Source organism: Oncorhynchus masou, chromosome 10 (assembly GCF_036934945.1).
Source record: "Oncorhynchus masou masou isolate Uvic2021 chromosome 10, UVic_Omas_1.1, whole genome shotgun sequence".
In the NCBI taxonomy this organism is placed as follows: Eukaryota; Metazoa; Chordata; class Actinopteri; order Salmoniformes; family Salmonidae; genus Oncorhynchus; species Oncorhynchus masou.
In genome coordinates, this window is record NC_088221.1 from 25,037,476 (window position 1) to 25,058,712 (window position 21,237).

General features: G+C 44.2%; 1 protein-coding gene across 1 annotated transcript in view; it reads right to left on the reverse strand.

The window, feature by feature from the left end:
* Positions 1 to 21,237, reverse strand: part of LOC135547376 (collagen alpha-2(IV) chain-like) — a 113,988-nt gene that overhangs the window by 17,344 nt on the left and 75,407 nt on the right. Inside the window, exons 5-9 of the mRNA XM_064976353.1 lie at positions 5,482 to 5,616; positions 5,321 to 5,365; positions 5,037 to 5,153; positions 1,265 to 1,333; positions 1,147 to 1,182 (exon numbers count right to left, since the gene is read on the reverse strand). Coding sequence (XP_064832425.1) covers positions 1,147 to 1,182; positions 1,265 to 1,333; positions 5,037 to 5,153; positions 5,321 to 5,365; positions 5,482 to 5,616 — 402 coding nt within the window. The remainder of the gene's footprint in view (positions 1 to 1,146; positions 1,183 to 1,264; positions 1,334 to 5,036; positions 5,154 to 5,320; positions 5,366 to 5,481; positions 5,617 to 21,237) is intronic.

Consider the following 21,237-nt stretch of genomic DNA (forward strand, 5'->3'; position numbering starts at 1 on the left):
CCATAACATCAATGCCTTCCTCTTGCAGGAACTGCTGACACACTCCAGCCACATGAGGTCTAGCATTGTCTTGCATTAGGAGGAACCCAGGGCCAACCGCACCAGCATATGGTCTCACAAGAGGTCTGAGGATCTCATCTCGGTACCCAATGGCAGTCAGGCTACCTCTGGCGAGCACATGGAGGGTTGTGCGGCCCCCCAAAGAAATGCCACCCCACACCATGACTGACCCATCGCCAAACCAGTTATGCTGGAGGATGTTGCAGGCAGTAGAACGTTCTCCACGGCATCTCCAGACTGTCACGTGCTCAGTGTGAACCTGCTTTCATCTGTGAAGAGCACAGGGCGCCAGTTGCAAATTTGCCAATCTTGATGTTCTCTGGCAAATGCCAAACGTCCTGCACGGTGTTGGGCTGTAAGCACAACCCCCACCTGTGGACGTCGGGCCCTCATACCACCCTCATGGAGTCTGTTTCTGACCGTTTGAGCAGACACATGCACATTTGTGGCCTGCTGGAGGTCATTTTGCAGGGCTCTGGCAGTGGTCCTCCTGCTCCTCTTTGCACAAAGGCGGAGGTAGCAGTCCTGCTGCTGGGTTGTTGCCCTCCTACGGCCTCCTCCGCATCTCCTGATGTACTGGCCTGTCTCCTGGTAGCGCATCCATGCTCTGGACACTACGCTGACAGACACAGCAAACCGTCTTGCCACAGCTCGCATTGATGTTCTATCCTGGATGAGCTGCACTACCTGAGCCACTTCTGTGGGTTGTAGACTCCGTCTCATGCTACCACTAGAGTGAAAGCACCGCCAGCATTACAAAGTGACCAAAACATCAGCCAGGAAGCATAGGAACTGAGAAGTGGTCTGTGGTTATCACCTGCAGAACCACTCCTTTATTGGGGGGGTCTTGCTAATTGCCTATAATTTCCACCTGTTGTCTATCCCATTTGCATAACAGCATCAATCAGTGTTGCTTCCTAAGTGGACAGTTTGATTTCACAGAAGTGTGATTGACTTGGAGTTACATTGTGTTGTTTAAGTATTCCCTTTATTTTTTTGAGCAGTGTATATATATAGTATAATGACGCTGGCTATCTTGTGCCATAACTTTAGAGTGACAGGGAAAGGCGGCTGCGCCATACTTACAACAAATCCAGGATATCCGGGCTGTCCTGAATCTCCCTGTAGAAAAGACACACATTGATAATACTGTAGTTCTGATAGCAGGTCTCTATCCCACAGTTCTCTAACCCTCTTCTCTTACCCTGAACCACTCCATGTACACACTAAGCTCCAGAGTGTCCCCCTTCTGTCCCTTTCTGCCTGCCTGACCCTGGAGAGAGAGAGAGAGAGAGAGAGAGAGGGAGAGAGAGAGAGAGAGAGAGAGAGAGAGAGAGAGAGAGAGAGAGAGAGAGAGAGAGAGAGAGAGAGAGAGAGAGAGAGAGAGAGAGAGAGAGAGAGAGAGAGAGAGAGAGAGAGAGAGAGAGAGAGAGAGAGAGAGAGAGAGAGAGAGAGAGAGAGAGAGAGAGAGAGAGAGAGAGAGAGAGAGAGAGAGAGAGAGAGAGAGAGAGAGAGAGAGAGAGAGAGAGAAAGGGGTGGTGTTGGGGGTGAAAAATAAAATTAAAAGATAAAATGAAGGAGATGGAGTTATTCAACATCTCAGACTACAAGGCGGAATCCATGGTATCTCTACAAACGTCTCTGGTGACCTGTCTTTCAGGGCTCTGCCCCACCTGTTTAGAACTACACCTTTTTAGCAGAGCTCAGTTTCAGTCTAGCTCAGTGCTTTCTGTGGTGGTGGGGCAGCCAGCGGAAAATACGGAGCATAGGGGTTGGTAATGTTCTCTAGTTGTGCCGTGATTGGGTAATATTCTCTACTTACGCTGTGATTGGCTCAGTGTTCTGTCACTCATGGGGACACTACGTCACCGCCAAATCTAAGGGAAGAGCTTGAAAATTCAAGCCCCTTGGGTGCTGGCATAGAGTTACATTAGAAGTACCCATCCAAGAAGGGTCAAGGTCATTGGCCACAGATAAAATGACGTCCAATCACATTATATCTACAGTAGCTTTGATTGGCAAGCTAGCAGGCATCATCATGAATCAAGTCGACGATCTACTGGCAAATGATTTTTGATCCTTGTCATATGAAGAGAAATAATGACGAGAAATGTTAGTTAAAACGTATCGGTGCTCATCAGCCATAAACATTGCACAACAAATTGGAATTCGCAAATTGAACAATTAGTGGTTTGGAAGGAATCAGTGGCTAACTGCAAGCATTGCAAAGCAATCACTAGCCTGCTATTCAGTGGAGTGGGTGTGTGGTCTGGGTTTAAGGGTCTCTGTTCCAAGCATAAAAGGATAAACATTCAACTGTGGACATACTGTCTATCCAGCATGACTTCTGCCGCGCTCAAAACAACTGTTAACTCAGAACTGGGAAATCTGACTTCAGTGAGTTCAAGACAACTGGGAACTCTGAAAAAAAACTAGCTCCGACTGGGAGAAAATGTTTTGAATGGTCATCCAACTCGGAATTGCAAGTCGGGAACTCTGGCCTCTTTCTACAGCTTCGACCTGAAGATTACTGACGTCATCATGTTTCAGCCTTGTTTTTTTCTGATTTCCCAGTTGTCTTGAAAGCACCATAAATCCAGTGAATGACAGACTTGGATGACAAAGTTTGATGACAAAATTTGCCTATGAAGGACCGCCGCGCCACCTTCCTGTTCAAGTGAGCACAGCACAACAAGGTGAGTCCAAAAATGTTTTGTATGCTGCTGCATAAATTATATAATATACCAGGGAGATATGTATACTGTCTGTCGCTAAGAAAGTAATACTAAGTGTATGTTGTGTAGTAAGATGTTAGTAGCCCATGTGCCTCACCCTAATAATTTGGTCCAATTTCCCTCTTAATTTCACCTACTGTTCTGACTTGGTGGTGCACATGTACAGTGGGGCAAAAAAGTATTTAGTCAGCCACCAATTGTGCAAGTTCTCCCACTTAAAAAGGGGCCTGTAAATTTCATCATAGGTACACTTCAACTATGACAGACAAAATGAGAATAAAGAAAATCCAGAAAATCACATTGTAGGATTTTTAATGAATTTATTTGCAAATTATGGTGGAAAATACGTTTTTGGTCAATAACAAAAGTTTATCTCAATACTTTGTTATATACCCTTTGTTGGCAAGGACAGAGGTCAAATGTTTTCTGTAAGTCTTCACACGGTTTTCATACACTGTTGCTGGTATTTTTGCCCATTCCTCCATGCAGATCTCCTCTAGAGCAGTGATGTTTTGGGGCTGTTGCTGGACAACACGGACTTTCAACTCCCTCCAAAGATTTTCTATGGGGTTGAGATCTGGAGACTGGCTAGGCCACTCCAGGACCTTGAAATGCTTCTTACGAAGCCACTCCTTTGTTGCCCGGGCGGTGTGTTTGGGATCATTGTCATGCTGAAAGACCCAGCCATGTTTCATCTTCAATGCCCTTGCTGATGGAAGGAGGTTTTCACTCAAAATCTCACGATACATGGACCCATTCATTCTTTCCTTTACACGGGTCAGTCGTCCTGGTCCCTTTGCAGAAAAACAGCCCCAAAGCATGATGTTTCCACCCCCATGCTTCACAGTAGGTATGGTGTTCTTTGGATGCAACTCAGCATTCTTTGTCCTCCAACAACGAAGAGTTGAGTTTTTACCAAAAAGTTATATTTTGGTTTCATCTGACCATATGACATTCTCCCAATCTTCTTCTGGATCATCCATATGCTCTCTAGCAAACTTCAGACGGGCCTGGACATGTACTAAGCAGGGGGACACGTCTGGCACTACAGGATTTGAGTCCCTGGCGGCATAGTGTATTACTGATGGTAGGCTTTGTTACTTTGGTCCCAGCTCTCTGCAGGTCATTCACTAGGTCCCCCCGTGTGGTTCTGAGATTTTTGCTCACCGTTCTTGTGATCATTTTGACCCCACGGGGTGAGATCTTGCGTGGAGCCCCAGATCGAGCGAGATTATCAGTGGTCTTGTATGTCTTCCTAGCCTGGTGCAGGTCTACAATTTTGTTTCTGGTGTCCTTTGACAGCTCTTTGGTCTTGGCCATAGTGGAGTTTGGAGTATGACTGTTTGAGGTTGTGGACAGGTGTGTTTTATACTGATAACAAGTTCAAACAGGTGCTATTAATACATGTAACAAGTGGAGGACAGAGGAGCCTCTTAAAGAAGAAGTTACAGGTCTGTGAGAGGCAGAAATCTTGCTTGTTTGTAGGTGACCAAATACTTATTTTCCACCATAATTTGCATATAAATTCATTACAAATCCTACAATGTGATTTTCTGGATTTGTTTTCTTCTCATTTTGTCTGTCATAGTTGAAGTGTACCTATGATGAAAATTACAGGCCTCTCTCATCTTTTTAAGTGGGAGAACTTGCACAATTGGTGGCTGACTAAATACTTTTTTGCCCCACTGTAGCCTATAGCATGTTTTAGAGAAATGTAATAATCAAATATTGTAAGAGCTTTCATTGTCTGCTTATAAGTCTCCTTTATCTATCCTATGGTTCTGACTTGGTGTACAGGGAGAATACTGTAAGAACACCCCATGTTCTGAATTAATCAAAATTACGGATTGCCTCTTATCCGCTCATCGTCCCCTTATGCCATAGTTTGTACATCTCAATTGTCACTAGAAACCACATTAGTTTCAGCAAGTCAGCCATATCAGCTATGTTTTTTAAATGCAGTAAATGAGGCTGAATGAACTGCCAGACAAGGCTCTGCTGATAGCCAGGTGTAGCTGTGGTAAGGTGTTGGGACTGCTGTTGGGACTCTGCTGTTGGGACAGCTTTATGTAGGCCCTAACAGTTTGTGGGCACCGTTTGTCACCATTATAGTGCAATTAATGTATTGTTTAGTGTTGTGTTGAGTAGTGGCTTTGCTGTCATGCATGTAAAAAAAAAATATATTTTTTGCCCACATACTAAAATCGCAACTGCTGGTGACATCACTGGGTTCATACGTACATTATACCCGGGCTGGCCATCGTAGCCTGGTTTCCCTGACAACCCTGAATCTCCATGTGTTCCGTTACACCCGTCTGCTCCAGGTTTCCCACGAGTCCCTGCCTGTCCTGGATGGCCCTGGAGATGATATGGAGGAGTTAATGACAGACCTTTACAACATCATTGCATGTTGTATTAAGACTACTTACAGTATTAACAAGACAACAATAGATTATTTATTGGCATGAGTGTGTCTGCTATTTATTTGTTCGGAGACAAAAAAATCCCAATATTATCCCACTTACAGGAATACCGTCAGATCCAGAAAACCCAGGAACACCAGTCATCCCCTGAGGAGAAATGAAAAACACTTATACAAGTCCATATCAACACTTGATGGGTGGACACACTACTAAGCCAGAGTCTGAGATCTCTAGTGAAGAATTCTCCAGTCAATGTTCCTCACCACAGAACCCTTGGGGCCGATGAAGCCTCCTCTGCCCCGGTCGCCCTTCTCTCCTTGGACTCCTTGGACTCCTGGATCCCCTAGGCCCCCTGGAGGCCCATGGGGTCCCTGCGGGCCAAGAGGACCAGGTTGGCCCTGAGGAGGAGGAGAGAGACATGTTAATCAACAGAAGAAAGGAGACATGAAACACATCAAGGGATGGAGAATGATAAATATTAGTGCTGAGCGATTAGTGCTTTTTGAGGTCGGTTCAGTTTCGGTTCGTTATTAAAAAATTATTTTCAGTTTCAATATATATTTAAAAAATGAAATGCTCTATGCATTATGTGGGTTGAATGCTGTAACAACACTGAATAAAACAATGAATAAAAGTCCCATGATGGTAGTGACTGCCCATTAATGCTTATCACTTATTAACCATAATTTATTTACATTAATTTAATAAAATATTTGTTTTAGTTGATGACTTAATTACTTAATTCAAAGTCATCATCTCATCTCTATAGTGCTGCTGCCTATGCTGTTTGACAAAATCACTATTTTAGTAGTTCTTCAAAGTAAATAAGGCATACTTTTATGTTTGCTGAATACCAACTATGAATCACTTAGATCATGTCGATCAAGGGTTCTATCTTCTCTCCTCGTACAACCCGCTTCTCACCGCTTTCCTTCCATTGAAAATGAATGGGAAGCGGTGTTTCACTGTGTGGTGCACCCCTAGCGTACATGGGCCGTCTCCATGTCTGCTCCACACAAATTGGGCACGTTTAAGCAGGCGTGCAATGGATTATGGTCATTGTAGTTAATTGCCACGTTTTCTGCACCTAACTATGTAGAATATTGGCCTGTTGGAAACTACAACTTCCTACTACATTTCACAGATCAGGCTTGATCTGATGTATCTTTACTGAAAGTGCACATTGAGCTCACAGAAAAAAACTTGAACCAAATAGAACTGACGTCAGTGAATTAGTTGTTTAAAAAAAAAAAATAATATATATATATATATATATATATATATATATATACACAGATAGATAGGGGCACACTCCAACACAATAATTTACAAATGAAGCATGTATGTTTAGTGAGATGTTCTCTTTATGTGTGTGAATTGGACCATTTTCCTGTCCCGCTAAGCTTTCAAAATGTAACGAGTACTTTTGGGTGTCAGGGAAATTGTATGGAGTAAAAAGTACATTATATTCTTTAGGAATGTAGTTAAGTAAGATTTGTGAAAGGACACCCAAAATAACTACTCAAGTAGTACTTTAAAGTATTTTTACTTAAGTATTTTACACCACTGGCACTTTAGACATACCATTGTTGTAAAAAAAACATGGAAAGGCCATTCACTCCCCTTATAGGCCAGTAACAGGGCTTTAGTGTTTAATAGAGGTGAAAGCACCACAGCAATGTCAAATGATATAAAACAACTACAGCAGCTAAACATGTTGCAGTGGTGTTTTATGGTTTAATTACAGCAACCTACATGGAGAAACAGTTTTTCCACTCTCGGGGAACAGTAAAGAAGCAGAGAGATGGATTCCAGGCAAGGGCCAGGGTTAGGGATAGGGATATTGTTAGATGATAACACCAAAGATGGTGGATAAATGAAGATGTCTTACTCAGTTCGATTACCAATGAAAAAAAGAGTCACAATTCCAGTCTACTTAAGGGGTGGCTCTCCCATAGACACGAATGCAATAGCAGCTGGATCTGGTCTACTTGGTTCATTGACTGTATATGAACCAGAAAAGATGTGGCATGTCTCACTTCCTCTTCCGTCTCTGCTAACAGCCCCCTCCAAATCAAAACCAAACATGGATTTCATGTTGTGATCTCACTTTGTGTGTGCACAACTGTCTGTGTTTCACACCTGTTTGTCCTAACTAGTCAAGTTGCTGAACGGGCACCAGAGACGGAAGAGGAAGCGAAACACCCCACCCGCTGTTTTTTTCCTGGTTCAATGCTGCCACAGACAGGAAGCAGACAAGAAGTAGAATGGAGTGTGTGCATGTAAACATGTACATCCATGTTTGGTTTTGATTTGGGGGGTGGGGTGGTAGCATCTAACAATTGGATTGAATTATTTTCTGGGAACCGCTCAGTGATGTAAGGGACAACCTATCAAGAAGAACGGTCTCCCGACTACGGATAAACACTGAGTGTACAACACATTAAGGATGCCTGTTCTTTCCGTGACATAGATCATATACTGACCAGGTAAATCTGGTGAAAGCTATGATCCCTTATTGATGTCACTTGTTAAATCAGTGCAGACGAAGGGAAGGAGACAGATTAAAGAAGGATTTTTAGACCTTGAGACAATTGAGACATGGATTGGGTATGTGTGTCATTCAGAGGGTGAATGGGCAAAACATTTAAGTGCTTTTGAATGGGGAATGGTACTAGGTGTCAGGTGCACCGGTTTGTGTCAAGAACTGCAATGCTCATGGGTTTTTCACGCTCAACAGTTCCCCATGTGTATCAAGAATGGGTCACCACCCAAAGGACATCCAGGCAACTTGACACAACTGTGGGAAACACTTTTAGTCGACATGGGTCAGTATCCCTGTGGAACGCTTTCGACACCTTGTAGAGGCCTTGCCCCAAAGAATTGAGGCTGTTCTTAGGGAGGGGGAGGGGGGGGGGGGGGGGTGCACCTCGATAATGTACAGTGTACATTGAGGCGTAGAACACATGCTGCTACACAGTTACAGATTTGGTTGTGAGTTCTCTCGAACGCATTCACTATGGAATGCAATTAGACCTCGTCTTATTAATAAGTGAAATAAATAATAAAGAGGTCTATGTTTGGGCTAGCATACCTTCAGAGTGAACTGGAAACACCCAAACCCTTGGTTAAGTCTTTGCAGTATCAATTTATGTCCACCAGGGTGAGACGTGTATCTTCTTGAGTTTGTAAAGTTATGCATACTGAAAAACTGCTCTCTTCTACCATCCAGTGTTTAAGTGAGAGACAACTTTTACTGTGAAAGAAAACTTAAGTGTGTTCTACTCCTAGGAGTTATGCTATTTGAGAGTGACTATGTGAATGATGCATACCGTACTTTATATCTGGTAACTGCCTGGGAGCATGCCAAACTCTGCATATATGATCTGTGATAACCACTCAGAACAAGTGCTTTCATGCAATGTACCTCTGAAACCTACTATATCTCACACACACACACCTCTTTCTCTTTCACACACACACACACACACACACACACACACACACACACACACACACACACACACACACACACACACACACACACACACACACACACACACACACACACACACACACACACACACACACACACACACACACACACACACACACTTCCTTTAATCTCTCCATCATATACACAGAGCACACAGTCAGATAAGAGGCTGACTTGGGGCAGGATGTTCTGTCTGATGCAGAATGTTCTGTCTGATGCAGGGTGTTCTGTCTGATGCAGGGTGTTCTGACTGATGCAGGGTGTTCTGTCTGATGCAGGGTGTTCTGTCTGATGCAGGGTGTTCTGTCTAATGCAAGGTGTTCTGTCTGATGCATTACATTTACATTTAACATTAAGTCATTTATGCAGACAGGGTGTTCTGTCTTATCCAAGGTGTTCTGTCTGAGCATTACATTTACATTTAACATTTAAGCGACTTACAAATTGGTGAATTCACCTTCTGACATCCAGTGGAACAGCCACTTTACAATAGTGCATCTAAATCATTTAAGGGGGGGTGAGAAGGATTACTTTATCCTATCCTAGGTATTCCTTGAAGAGGTGGGGTTTCAGGTGTCTCCGGAAAGTGATGCAGGGTGTTCTGTCTGATGCAGGATGTTCTGACTGATGCAGGGTGTTCTGTCTGGTGCACTGTGTTCTGTCTGATGCAGGATGTTCTGTCTGATGCAGGGTGTTCTGTCTGATGCAGGATGTTCTGTCTGATGCAGGATGTTCTGTCTGATGCAGGATGTTCTGTCTGATGCAGGATGTTCTGTCTGATGCAGGGTGTTCTGTCTGGTGCACTGTGTTCTGTCTGGTGCACTGTGTTCTGTCTGATGCAGGATGTTCTGTCTGATGCAGGGTGTTCTGTCTGATGCAGGATGTTCTGTCTGATGCAGGATGTTCTGTCTGATGCACTGTGTTCTGTCTGGTGCACTGTGTTCTGTCTGATGCAGGATGTTCTGTCTGATGCAGGGTGTTCTGTCTGATGCAGAATGTTCTGTCTGATGCAGGATGTTCTGTCTGATGCAGGGTGTTCTGTCTGGTGCACTGTGTTCTGTCTGCGGCAGGATGTTCTGTCTGTGGCACTGTGGTCTGTCTGATGCAGGGTGATCTGTCTGATGCAGGGTGTTCTGTCTGATGCTGGATGTTCTGTCTGATGCTGGATGTTCTGTCTGATGCTGGATGTTCTGTCTGATGCACTGTGTTCTGTCTGATGCAGGGTGTTCTGTCTGATGCAGGGTGTTCTGTTTGATGCACTGTGTTCTGTCTGATGCAGGGTGTTCTGTCTGATGCAGGGTGTTCTGTCTGATGCAGGGTGTTCTGTCTGATGCAGGGTGTTCTGTCTGGTGCACTGTGTTCTGTCTGGTGCACTGTGTTCTGTCTGGTGCAGGAGGTTCTGTCTGGTGCAGGGTGTTCTGTCTGATGCAGGAGGTTCTGTCTGGTGCAGGAGGTTCTGTCTGATGCACTGCGTTCTGTCTGATGCAGGATGTTCTGTCTGATGCAGGATGTTCTGTCTGATGCAGGGTGTTCTGTCTGATGCAGGGTGTTCTGGCTGATGACTGTTTAAAAAATAATGATACCCATGTCGGAGTTGAACAAGGGAATCAGAGCGTTACTCAGACCAGCGTGTTTTGGTTGTTGGTTGTTTGAAACTACACAAAGTCTAATCTACCAACAAAATATAATGGTCTGATAAAGGTGCTCTGTGTGCAGAAAAAATATAAAACAGTGATAGAAATGGTAAAAGGAGTGGAAGAAGGTAATGAGGATAGTAGTTATGTCCCTGTTTCTTTATCCCGCTCCACCTCTTCGCTGTCGCTCCCTCTCTCTCTTCCTGTACTGTAATAATTGTATCTTTTAATAATAAAACAATAGGACACTAGTGATAGTCATGGCATACATGAAGAGAACACACACACACACACACACACACACACACACACACACACACACACAAATTATTCTCAGTGATCAATTGATCTGATCCTGAGGATGCATGCTTCACAGCCGAAACAGTTAGTGCATACAGTGCATTTGGAAAGTATCCAGACCCCTTGACTTTTTCCACTATTGTTACATTACAACCTTATTCGAAAATGTATGAAATAGTTTTCTCCCCTCATCGATCTACACACAATACCCAATAATGACAAAGCAAAAAAATTTGTTTTTGAAATTTTTGCACACAAAAAAGAAAGTGGAAATATCACATTTACATAAGTATTCAGACCCTTTGCTCAGTACTTTGTTGAAGAACCTTTAGCAGCGATTACAGCCTCAAGTCTTCTTGGGTATGATGCTACAAGCTTGGCACACCTGTATTTGGGGAGTTTCTCCCATTCTTCTCTGCAGATCCTCTTCAAGCTCTGTCAGGTTGGATTGGGACAATCGCTGCACAGCAAATTTCAGGTCTCTCCAGAGATGTTTGATCATGTTCAAGTCCGGGCTCTGGCTGGGTCACTCAAGGACAATCAGAGACTTGTCGGGAAGTCACTCCTGCGTTGCCTTGGCTGTGGCTTAGGGTTGTTGTCCTGTTGGAAGGTGAACCTTCACCCCAATCTGAGGTCCTGAGCGCTCTGGAGAAGGCTTTCATCAAGGATTTCTCTGTACTTTGCTCTGGTCATCTCTCCCTCGATCCTGACTAGTCTCCCAGTCCCTCCTGCTGAAAAACACAGCATGATGCTGCCACCACCATGCTTCACTGTAGGGATGGTGCCAGGTTTCCTTCAGATGTGACACTTCAGGCCAAAGAGTTCAATCTTAGTTTCATCAGACCAGATAATCTTGTTTCTCATGGTCTGAGAGTCCTTTAGGTGCCTTTTGACAAACTCCAAGCGGGCAGTCATGTACCTTTTACTGAGGAGTGGCTTCCATCTGGCCACTCTACCATAAAGGCCTGATTGGTGGAGCGCTGCAGAGATGGTTGTCCTTCTGTAAGGTTCTCCCATCTCCACAGAGGAACTCTGGAGCTCTGTCAGTGTGACCATTGGGTTCTTGGTCACCTCCCTGACCAAGGCCCTTCTACCCTGATTGCTCAGTTTGGCCAGGCGGCCAGTGTAACAGCATAACTTTAGCCGTCCCCTCGCCCATACCCGGGCACGAACCAGGGACCCTCTGCACACATCAACAACAGTCACCCTCGAAGCATCGTTACCCATCGCTCCACAAAAGCCGCGGCCCTTGCAGAGCAAGGGGAACTACTACTTCAAGGTCTCAGAGCAAGTGACGTCACCGATTGAAACGCTATTTAGCGCGCACCACCTCTAACTAAGCTAGCTGTTTCACATCCGTTACACCAGCTCTAGGAAGTCTTGGTGGTTCCAAACTTCTTCCATTTAAGAATGATCGAGGCTAGTTTGTTCTTGGGGACCATTATATAGACAGGTGTCTGCCTTTCCAAATCATGTCCAATCAATAAAATGTACTACAGGTGGACTCCAATCAAGTTGTAGAAATGTCTCAAGGATGATTTAAGGAAACAGGATGCACCTGAGCTCAATTTTGAGTCTCATAGAAAAGGGTCTGAATAATTATATAAATAAGGTATACCTGGGTTTTTTTATACTTTTGCAAAAAAGGTTTTAAAATGCTTTTTCCCTTCATCATTATGGATTATTGTGTGTAGATTGATGAGGAAAAACATTTATTTAATAAATTTTATAATAAGGGGTCTGAATACTTTCCAAATGCACTGTATATTATGACCACATTTTGTGAAGTTTTTGTTAGTTTTGCACTTAGCTGCTTGGGCACAGAACATGTTCTTCTGGAGGCAAGCTGAAGTTCGGAGCCGACGTCTACGCCCCGTTGTCGGTAATTGGTCAACAGTAGGGACTCTTCAATAATGTTATTGTTGTCATTCAACGACTAGTTATCGTGTACATTTTTTAATTGCGAAGTCTTGCCACACTGCTCGCTTAACCCGGAAGCCAGCCGCAACAATGTGTTGGAGGAAACACCGTCCAACTGACGACCGAATTCAGCTTTCAGGCACCAGGCCCGCCACAAGGAGTCACTAGAGCACGATGAGACAAGGAAATACCAGCCGGCCAAACCCTCCCCTAACCCAGGCGATGCTGGGCCAATTGTGCGCCGCCCCATGGGGCTCCCGGTCACGTCCGGCTGTGAAAGGGAAGGTATTTTAAGGGAGTATGCTAGCACACTCGTTCGGTTCGCTTAGCTGAATTCGGCTAGCCGCAAGCCGAACCAAAGTATTCTGACGCCTGTAAGCCTAACCTTAACCCTAATTAGTTTTTTACCCCCTTATCAAATTACGATCTTGTCTCATCGCTGCAACTCCCCAATAGGCTCGGAAAAGGCGAAGGTCGAGTCATGCGTCCTCCAAAACATGACCCGCCAAACTGCGCTCTTTAACATCCGCCCGCACCAATGTGTTAGAGGAAACACTGTTCAACTGACGACCTAAGTCAGCCTGCAGGTGCCCGGCGCGCCAAAAGGAGTCGCTAGAGGGCGGTGAGCCAAGTAAAGCCCAACCCTAAACCTTATCCCCTAAACCTAAAATATACTTTTTCCTTGTGGGGACTGGTGAAATGTTCCTATTTGTCTGAATTTTCCGAGTTTTACTATCCTTGTAAGGATTTCTGTCACCACAAGGAGAGTAAAACCAAACACACACACACTTAATTTAGTCACAACACAATCGTCGCCGGTCTCTCAGCTTGACAGTGTGTTTTGACAGTCTCCATGTCTTTCCCAAGGCCTGAGTGGGGTCATAAGGTCGTAACCTGTGAGGTTCTGTGTTGACCGTGTTACTGAGTACCAACAAACACACAAACAACTCAAGTCCAAGGGATGTTTGTTCTGTGTACCGAGACAGTTGGGGCTATGGGCTAGGACAGGGGTTCACAAACTTTTTTCGTCCACGACCCCATTTTGATATCTGGTCTTAATGCAGACGAGAGCACTGCTGAATCCAGCTTCACACATATATGAGCTGGCAAAGGGTACCATGAGTTTTAATGCTCTGAGGGAGATGGCAGGGTATTATTCCCTCTGAGTCAGGAACCAAAACTCCCCCATAGTGACCTGTGAATGCGTTGTCTGTAGTGTTCGGTCACATGACAGCTCGAAAGGCCCCACTTGACTGTTGCACTTGAATCCTTCCAATTCAAGCGCAACAGTCAAGTGCGGTCTTTTCCCACGATCTGGGTAATCTGGGCAATCTGGTTGAATTTGATTAGATTTTAATAATGTTCATTTAGAGTTTTAGGTTACAATGATTTTGAGATACGAAGACGATATATTTTGTTTTTTTTGGTGAGTATTTTGAAAATTCCTTCTTATTTCAGCATAACCATGCCCCCGTGTACATAGTGAGGTCCATACAGAAATGGTTTGTTGAGATCAGTGTGGAAGAACTTGATTGGCCTGCACAGAGCCCTGACCTCGACCCCATCAAACAATTTTGGGATGAATTGGAACACCGACTGAGAGCCAGGCTTAATCGCCCAACATCAGTGCCCGAACTTTCTAATGCGTGGCTGAATGGAAGCAAGTCCCAGCAGCAATGTTCCAATATCTAGTAGAAAGTCTTCCCAGAGGAGTGGAGGCTGTTATAGCAGCAAAGGGGGGATCATGTCCATATTACTGCACATCATTTAGGAATGAGATATTCGATGAGCAGGTGTCCACATACTTTTGGAAATGTAGTGTATCAAGTGACCCCACATTGGGTCGCTACCCCTTGTTTGGGAACCTCTGGCCTAGGAGCTGGAGGGAGCAAAGAGAGCGTAAACAAAGTCAGACAACAATGTAAACAAACTCGCTAAACCCCATTATCACAGAGTGATAAAGTGGCTCATTGTGGATTAGTCATTGTGGATTAGTCTGTCGTGTATCTGACCACCAAGTACTGCACTTGAGTTGGGGAGAGAGAGTGTGTGTGTGTGTGTGTGTGTGTGTGTGTGTGTGTGTGTGTGTGTGTGTGTGTGTGTGTGTGTGTGTGTGTGTGTGTGTGTGTGTGTGTGTGTGTGTGTGTGTGTGTGTGTGTGTCATCAATGCATGTGTATGCATTGTGTATGAGTTCGAAAACAACATGACCATAAAAAGGTTTAATGGCTAGATGTCAAAGGTCAACATGAGCCCTAGTCAAGGGCAGTATAAAGCTTGGAATGTATTCTGGGGTGTTTTTTGGGGTACAAGGGTTGTTTTGACCGGGGGGGGTCTCGGTCCTGTCCCAACGTCAACTGCTGTTCTCAATTAGAGACAGACAGATTGTCCTGACAAAACAACATGGGCCCTCTTCCCTTGAACAGGGCTGGTGATGTAAATCTCAATCACTCTGTTGTCATTTATACTGCAACACACATGATGTATACCATGGCTGCTTGGGGTGTTACACAACTGCGAGAAACAAAGTCTTTCAAACAAACTAGAGATGATTTCAAAACCATACACACATTGGATGAGTGCATTCTGGTTCAGTAAGAGGATGCTATTCTTGTGTAGTTTTATGGTAGTAAAGAAACGTAGCCTTGTCCGACCCGGAAACAACCCATAGGGGCAGGAGTCTCCTGTTTCTGTAGAGTGAAGCAGCTCTTCCAGCTCGTCCTATCCAAGTACACCCCATACTAATTGGAGTTAAGATAAGATGGCGCCGGAGAAGAAGGCAGACATTTTACGTGTCCCCAACCTATTGTGTTTTTTTGTTGGTTAATTTGCATTGATTGTAATTATTTTTGAAACTTATTTAGGACATTATGCTGAAACTACAGTCTCTTATGTCCAAGAATAACTTTTGGACATCAGGACTGCAATTACTCACCTCCGATTGGCAGAATCCTTTTTGTCCTTTAACGAGTCTGGTGAGACCGATGCGAATGATATACTGCTTTCTGGGGAACAGGCCCAGATCCCCGTGATTTGCGTGAAGAGGAGGCGGAGAAAAAGGGTCCGGAGGTAGGGGCTGCCTTCTGAGCATTCATAGGCGATCGAATAAACCCACACTTCCTTCCATTCTGCTAGCAAACGTGCAATCTTTGGACTAAAATAGATGACGGAAGATGAAACTACCAACGGGACATTCAAAACTGTAATATCTTATACTGCCTGCTAATTTTTTGTGCGGGATTATTTGTTGTTGTTGCTCTGTTAGGGGTGCGTGTTTGCGCCACAGGGTTTTGTTTTCTCACGGTCGTTGTACCGTTTGGACCCTAATTTAGGAGTAGAGGTTTCTCCTCCGAGTGTGACGTTATTTCCCTGTGTGTGGCGACTTCGTTGGGGGTGTTTCCCCACTTGTTGTTGTTGTTTTGGGACTTTCAATAAACGATTGTGCTACTGGGACTTCCTTGCTCTCCTGCTCCTGACTAATGCACCTGCATCTTCTTAGGAGGCACGTAACACATACAGTCGGGAGAACAAGTATTTGATACACTGCCGATTTTGCAGATTTTCCTACTTACAAAGCATGCAGAGGTCTGTCATTTTTATCATAGGTACACTTCAACTGTGAGAGATGGAATCTAAAACAAAAATCCAGAAAATCACATTGTATGATTTTAAAGTAATTAATATGCATTTTATTGCATGACATAAGTATTTGATCACCTACCAACCAGTAAGAATTCCAGCTCTCACAGCCCTCCTGTTCTCCACTCATTACCTGTATTAACTGCACCTGTTTGAACTCGTTACCTGTATAAAAGACACCTGTCCACACACTCAATCAAACAGACTCCAATCTCTCCACCATGGCCAAGACCTGAGAGCTGTGTAAGGACATCAGAGACAAAATGGGGCGGCAGGGTAGCCTAGTGGTTAGAGCGTTGGACTAGTAACCGGAAGGTTGCGAGTTCAAACCCCCAAGCTGACAAGGTACAAATCCCCCGAGCTGACAAGGTACAAATCTGTCGTTCTGCCCCTGAACAGGCAGTTAACCCACTGTTCCCAGGCCGTCATTGAAAATAAGAATTTGTTCTTAACTGACTTGCCTGGTTAAATAAAGGTAAAAAAATAAATACAATTAAAAAAATTGTAGACCTGGGCTACAGGACAATAGGCAAGCAGCTTGGTGAGAAGGCAACAACTGTTGGTGCAATTATTAGAAAATGGAAGAAGTTTGAGATGACGGTCTGGGGCTCCATGCAAGATCTCACCTTGTGGGGCATCAATGATCATGAGGAAGGTGAGGGATCAGCCCAGAACTACACGGCAGGACCTGGTCAATGACCTGAAGAGAGCTGGGACCACAGTTAGTAACACACTACGCAGTCATGGATTAAAATCCTGCAGTGCACGCAAGGTCCCCCTGCTCAAGCCAGCGCATGTCCAGGCCCGTCTGAAGTTTGCCATTGACCATCTGGATGTTCCAGAGGAGGAATGGGAGAAGGTCATGTGGTCTGATGAGACAAAAATAGAGCTTTTTGGTCTAAACTCCGCTCTCCGTGTTTGGAGAAAGAAGAAGGATGAGTACAACCCCAAGAACACTATCCCAACTGTGAAGAATGGAGGTGGAAACATCATTCTTTTGGGATGCTTTTCTGCGAAGAGGACAGGACGACTGCACCGTATTGAGGGGAGGATGGATGGGGCCATGTATCAAGAGATCTTGGCCAACAACCTCCTTCCCTCAGTAAGAGGATTGAAGATGGGTCGTGGCTGGGTCTTCCAGCATGACAATGACCCGAAACACACAGCCACTAAGGAGTGGCTCGGTAAGAAGCATCTCAAGGACCTGGAGTGGCCTTGCCAGTCTCCAGACCTGAACCCAATAGAAAATCTTTGGAGGGAGCTGAAAGTCCGTATTGCCCAGGATCTGGAGAAGGTCTGTATAGAGGAGTGGGCCAAAATCCCTGCTGCAGTGTGTGCAAACCTGGTCAAGAACTACAGGAAACGTATGATCTCTGTAATTGCAAACAAAGGTTTCTGTACCAAATGTTAAGTTCTGCTTTTCTGATGTATCAAATACTTATGTCATGCAATAAAATGCTAATTAATTACTTAAAAATCATACAATGTGATTTTCTGAATTTTTGTTTTAGATTCCGTCTCGCACAGTTGAAGTGTACCTATGAGAAAAAAATGACAGACCTCTACATGCTTTGTAAGTAGGAAAACCTGCATAATCGGCAGTGTTGCAAATATATGTTCTCCCCACTGTACATGTCTGGGTGTGTGTGTGTGTGTGTGTGTGTGTCTGTGTAAGTGTACGTGTGTATGTGTGTGTGTATGTGTGTGTGTAAGAGATTACCGTCTAGTGCAGTGCAATGGTATGTACACTGGGCTGTATCTTTCTGCATGGCTAAAACACAGAGCAGATAATTGCATCAGGTGAGAACACCTTAACCAAAACAAGAGGAAATCATCACAGTGGACCTGAACAAACAGCACAATATCTGACAGTTATGTCTAAAGCAAATGAACCCCATGACCTTACTGCTACTCCCTTTCTCTTTCCCTCCTTCCCTCCTAACTCTCCTTTTCCTCATTTGCCAATTGTCCTTTGTCCACTCTGTCGACCCTCCCCTACATTAACTCTCTATTCTCCTTCCCCCCTCTCATCCTCCCACATCTCTTCTATCTATTCGCTGTCTGAATCCTAAATCTTATATTGCCTATACACCTCTTCTCCTCTTTCTCTGTTCCTTCTCCTCCTTACTCTAACACCATGTAACACATCTCCTGTCCTCTCACCCTTAGTGACCTAGTCATCTCTGTTATATCTGAAGCCCAGCTCCTTCACAAATAGAGGGACTCATAAAGTAGTAGTGAGGATGGATATCAGTCCCAGGCCAACCTCTTTAAGAAATACAATGAGAACAGCAGTAGAGAATTAATACCAACCAGTAAAGGCCAGCACTTTGGCATACATACTGTAACAGTGAGATGTTCCTCCACCACAGGTATGAGAGACAGAAAGAAAACATCTGGACTGTATTTGAAAAAGTAGAGTTATAGAGTGAATGAGCAGCCCAACCTGCTTAGAGCTATGATACGGTTCAGATACAGAGGTGTTTGAAAGCAGCTTTAGTGTACAATAGACAGTATAGACTCTCAGAATATCCATTAAAATGATATAGACCCACTGTGGATTAGTACATACACAGCTAAAATTGCTATTTTAAACCCTGCCACACTAGACCACCTTAGCACACATGCATATCGCAAAAAGACTCACGCCTCGACAACTGCTTCCAGGTGGAAAGGGTTCTGCCCTCAATCATACTTAACAGATGTCAAAGGAAGGGCCAAAGATAGAGAGATGACGGGAGAAGGGAAAAAAACAGTCCAGGAAAAAGAAGGAAAGACAACGAGAGAGAAAGAGAGAGAAACACATTCAGTGTCATAAACCAGTGCATAAACTAGCCAGGACAACGTCAATAGAGAAAACAATATATATACAAAGCAAACATTTTACTTCATAGCTATCAGATAGCTATATGTGAATCATTGTAATGTAGCTAAACAGATAGTATAACAGGCAAAAATGACCAAAAACCAATGTTATCCAAGGTAGATGTCAATTCTTCGTAGGTAGCTAGCTAACAATTCTTTGTGGCTATCTGGCTAGCTAACAGTAGTAGTTAGCCAGTTAGCTCTATTGACTTGACCTACGGGCTTACGACCTATGCGACCAACGGGCATTGTAGGCAGGTAACCATACCAAAATAAACAAAGCATGTATTTATTAACATATCAAGATAAAATATTGTAGTCAGGCAACATATGAGATGTGAATAGGCAACATTTCATTCTGAAGTTGGAGTGTATTTTCTCTCGCTTCAGTTCAAACAATGGCTTTTATGTGGTTGTGTCCTATTTCATTGCATACTTTCCATTTAAGTTTGTATCAATGCATGCTTCAAAATATGTACAGATGGAGTACACATTCCAGAAGTGCCCTCCGTGCTCTGTTTCACATATTTCGATTTGGACTCATACTCCGATCCTCCCATGCTCCAATTTGCATGCTCGGAGCATTTTGAAAAACACCCCTTTTGAGCTTTGCTCACTCAGTCTTTGAAGGCTGGTTATGGATATAACAGAACTTCCAGCATGACAGAGATATCCGCTGCCCTGCACCTGCTGATTACTCCTCTATCTTTTTCAATCCTCTTGTCTCCCTCCATCTCATTTCATGAGAAATCAGGCCTAAAGGGACACAGCCAGCTGTCAATTAGGATACAAATCAAAAGAAAAAAAGGAAGACAGGAAAAAAGAGAGGGATGGGCATGGTCTGTAAAGAATGGTTGGGGGTCAATAGTTCATGACCTGACCTGCTGATTGGACCTTTCTTCTTTTTGCCCTCTTCAACTCTTTCAACTGCACCTCATCTGAATCACAATCTCTTTTTCTCTCTTTCACTGTCTGGTATTGCTGTCACGCATTCACTACTGATCACTCCTCTCCTTGTGAGATACTGTACCTCTGTCCAATCTTCCCACTCTGTATTTCTATGCCTTGCTCTCTCTCTCTTTCTTGCCTCATCCCCCAAGTATTCTAATCAAAGTATTAGAAATAAAGGGAGAAAGAAAGAGAAACATGGATAAAGAAAGAGAGAGAGAGTAGAAGATATGAAGGGCGAAATTCCCGTTTCTCCTACAAAGATGTCTCTTATTCCACACCACCACCATGGTCAAATGATCCTACGTCATATCTTGTGATCCAACCAGGTGATGATGCTACAAAGAACCCCTGTGCCACTCTGGTTTTGGCACATTTCACAACATTAACTGCGAGAATAGTTACATTCTGCCCATAACACAGCATATCAACACACACAGGGTGACGATAACTGACCTTGGGTTTGTGATGTGATGATGCAAAGGTTCCAATTGAACAATGTTACACATTCCCAGTTACCTCACCATGTTATATTAGGGGCATTAGCACTGGTGTGTATGCTGTATGTGTGCATGAGAGAGAGAGAGACAGAGAGAGAACAGCCACGCTTCCTACCCTTCCATACCACTGGTCCATGTTTAGAGCCCGGTGGTAGTGTAGACTAAGAGAGAAAACGAGGCCTGGCTTTGATTAGTGTGTAACTCTGTAAGCCCACAGCAGTAAACATGCTATGGTCCCAAAACAGACACCCCCTGAAACACATACACTGAAGTCTTCTCTGTACCCCCACCCAGAAACACAGGCCCAGGCCTGCCATGGGAACAGGACGAGCAAATTACCAGACACACAGACAGACAGAGAGAGTAAATAAATAAAAACGTGAGTGAGATAGGGAGAGCGCAAGTGAGTTGGAAAAAGAAAGGAGAGAGAGAGAGAGAGAGAGAGAGAGAGAGAGAGAGAGAGAGAGAGAGAGAGAGAGAGAGAGAGAGACGTTGTATAAATTCAGTAAAACACCATTCCTTCCAGTTCTGGATTAGATCTACCATCCACTGTCTGCTTTCTGTCTCCAAGTATCAGATCGCCTCTCACTTCATCAGAATGGCATTAACCACACACACACATACTGTCAGAGGTGAGGAGTGAGTGGTGTGTAAAGGTGTGTGTCGATGGGTTACTGACAGAACTCTTAACAGCACTGAAGCCTCTTCTCCCCTCTCTC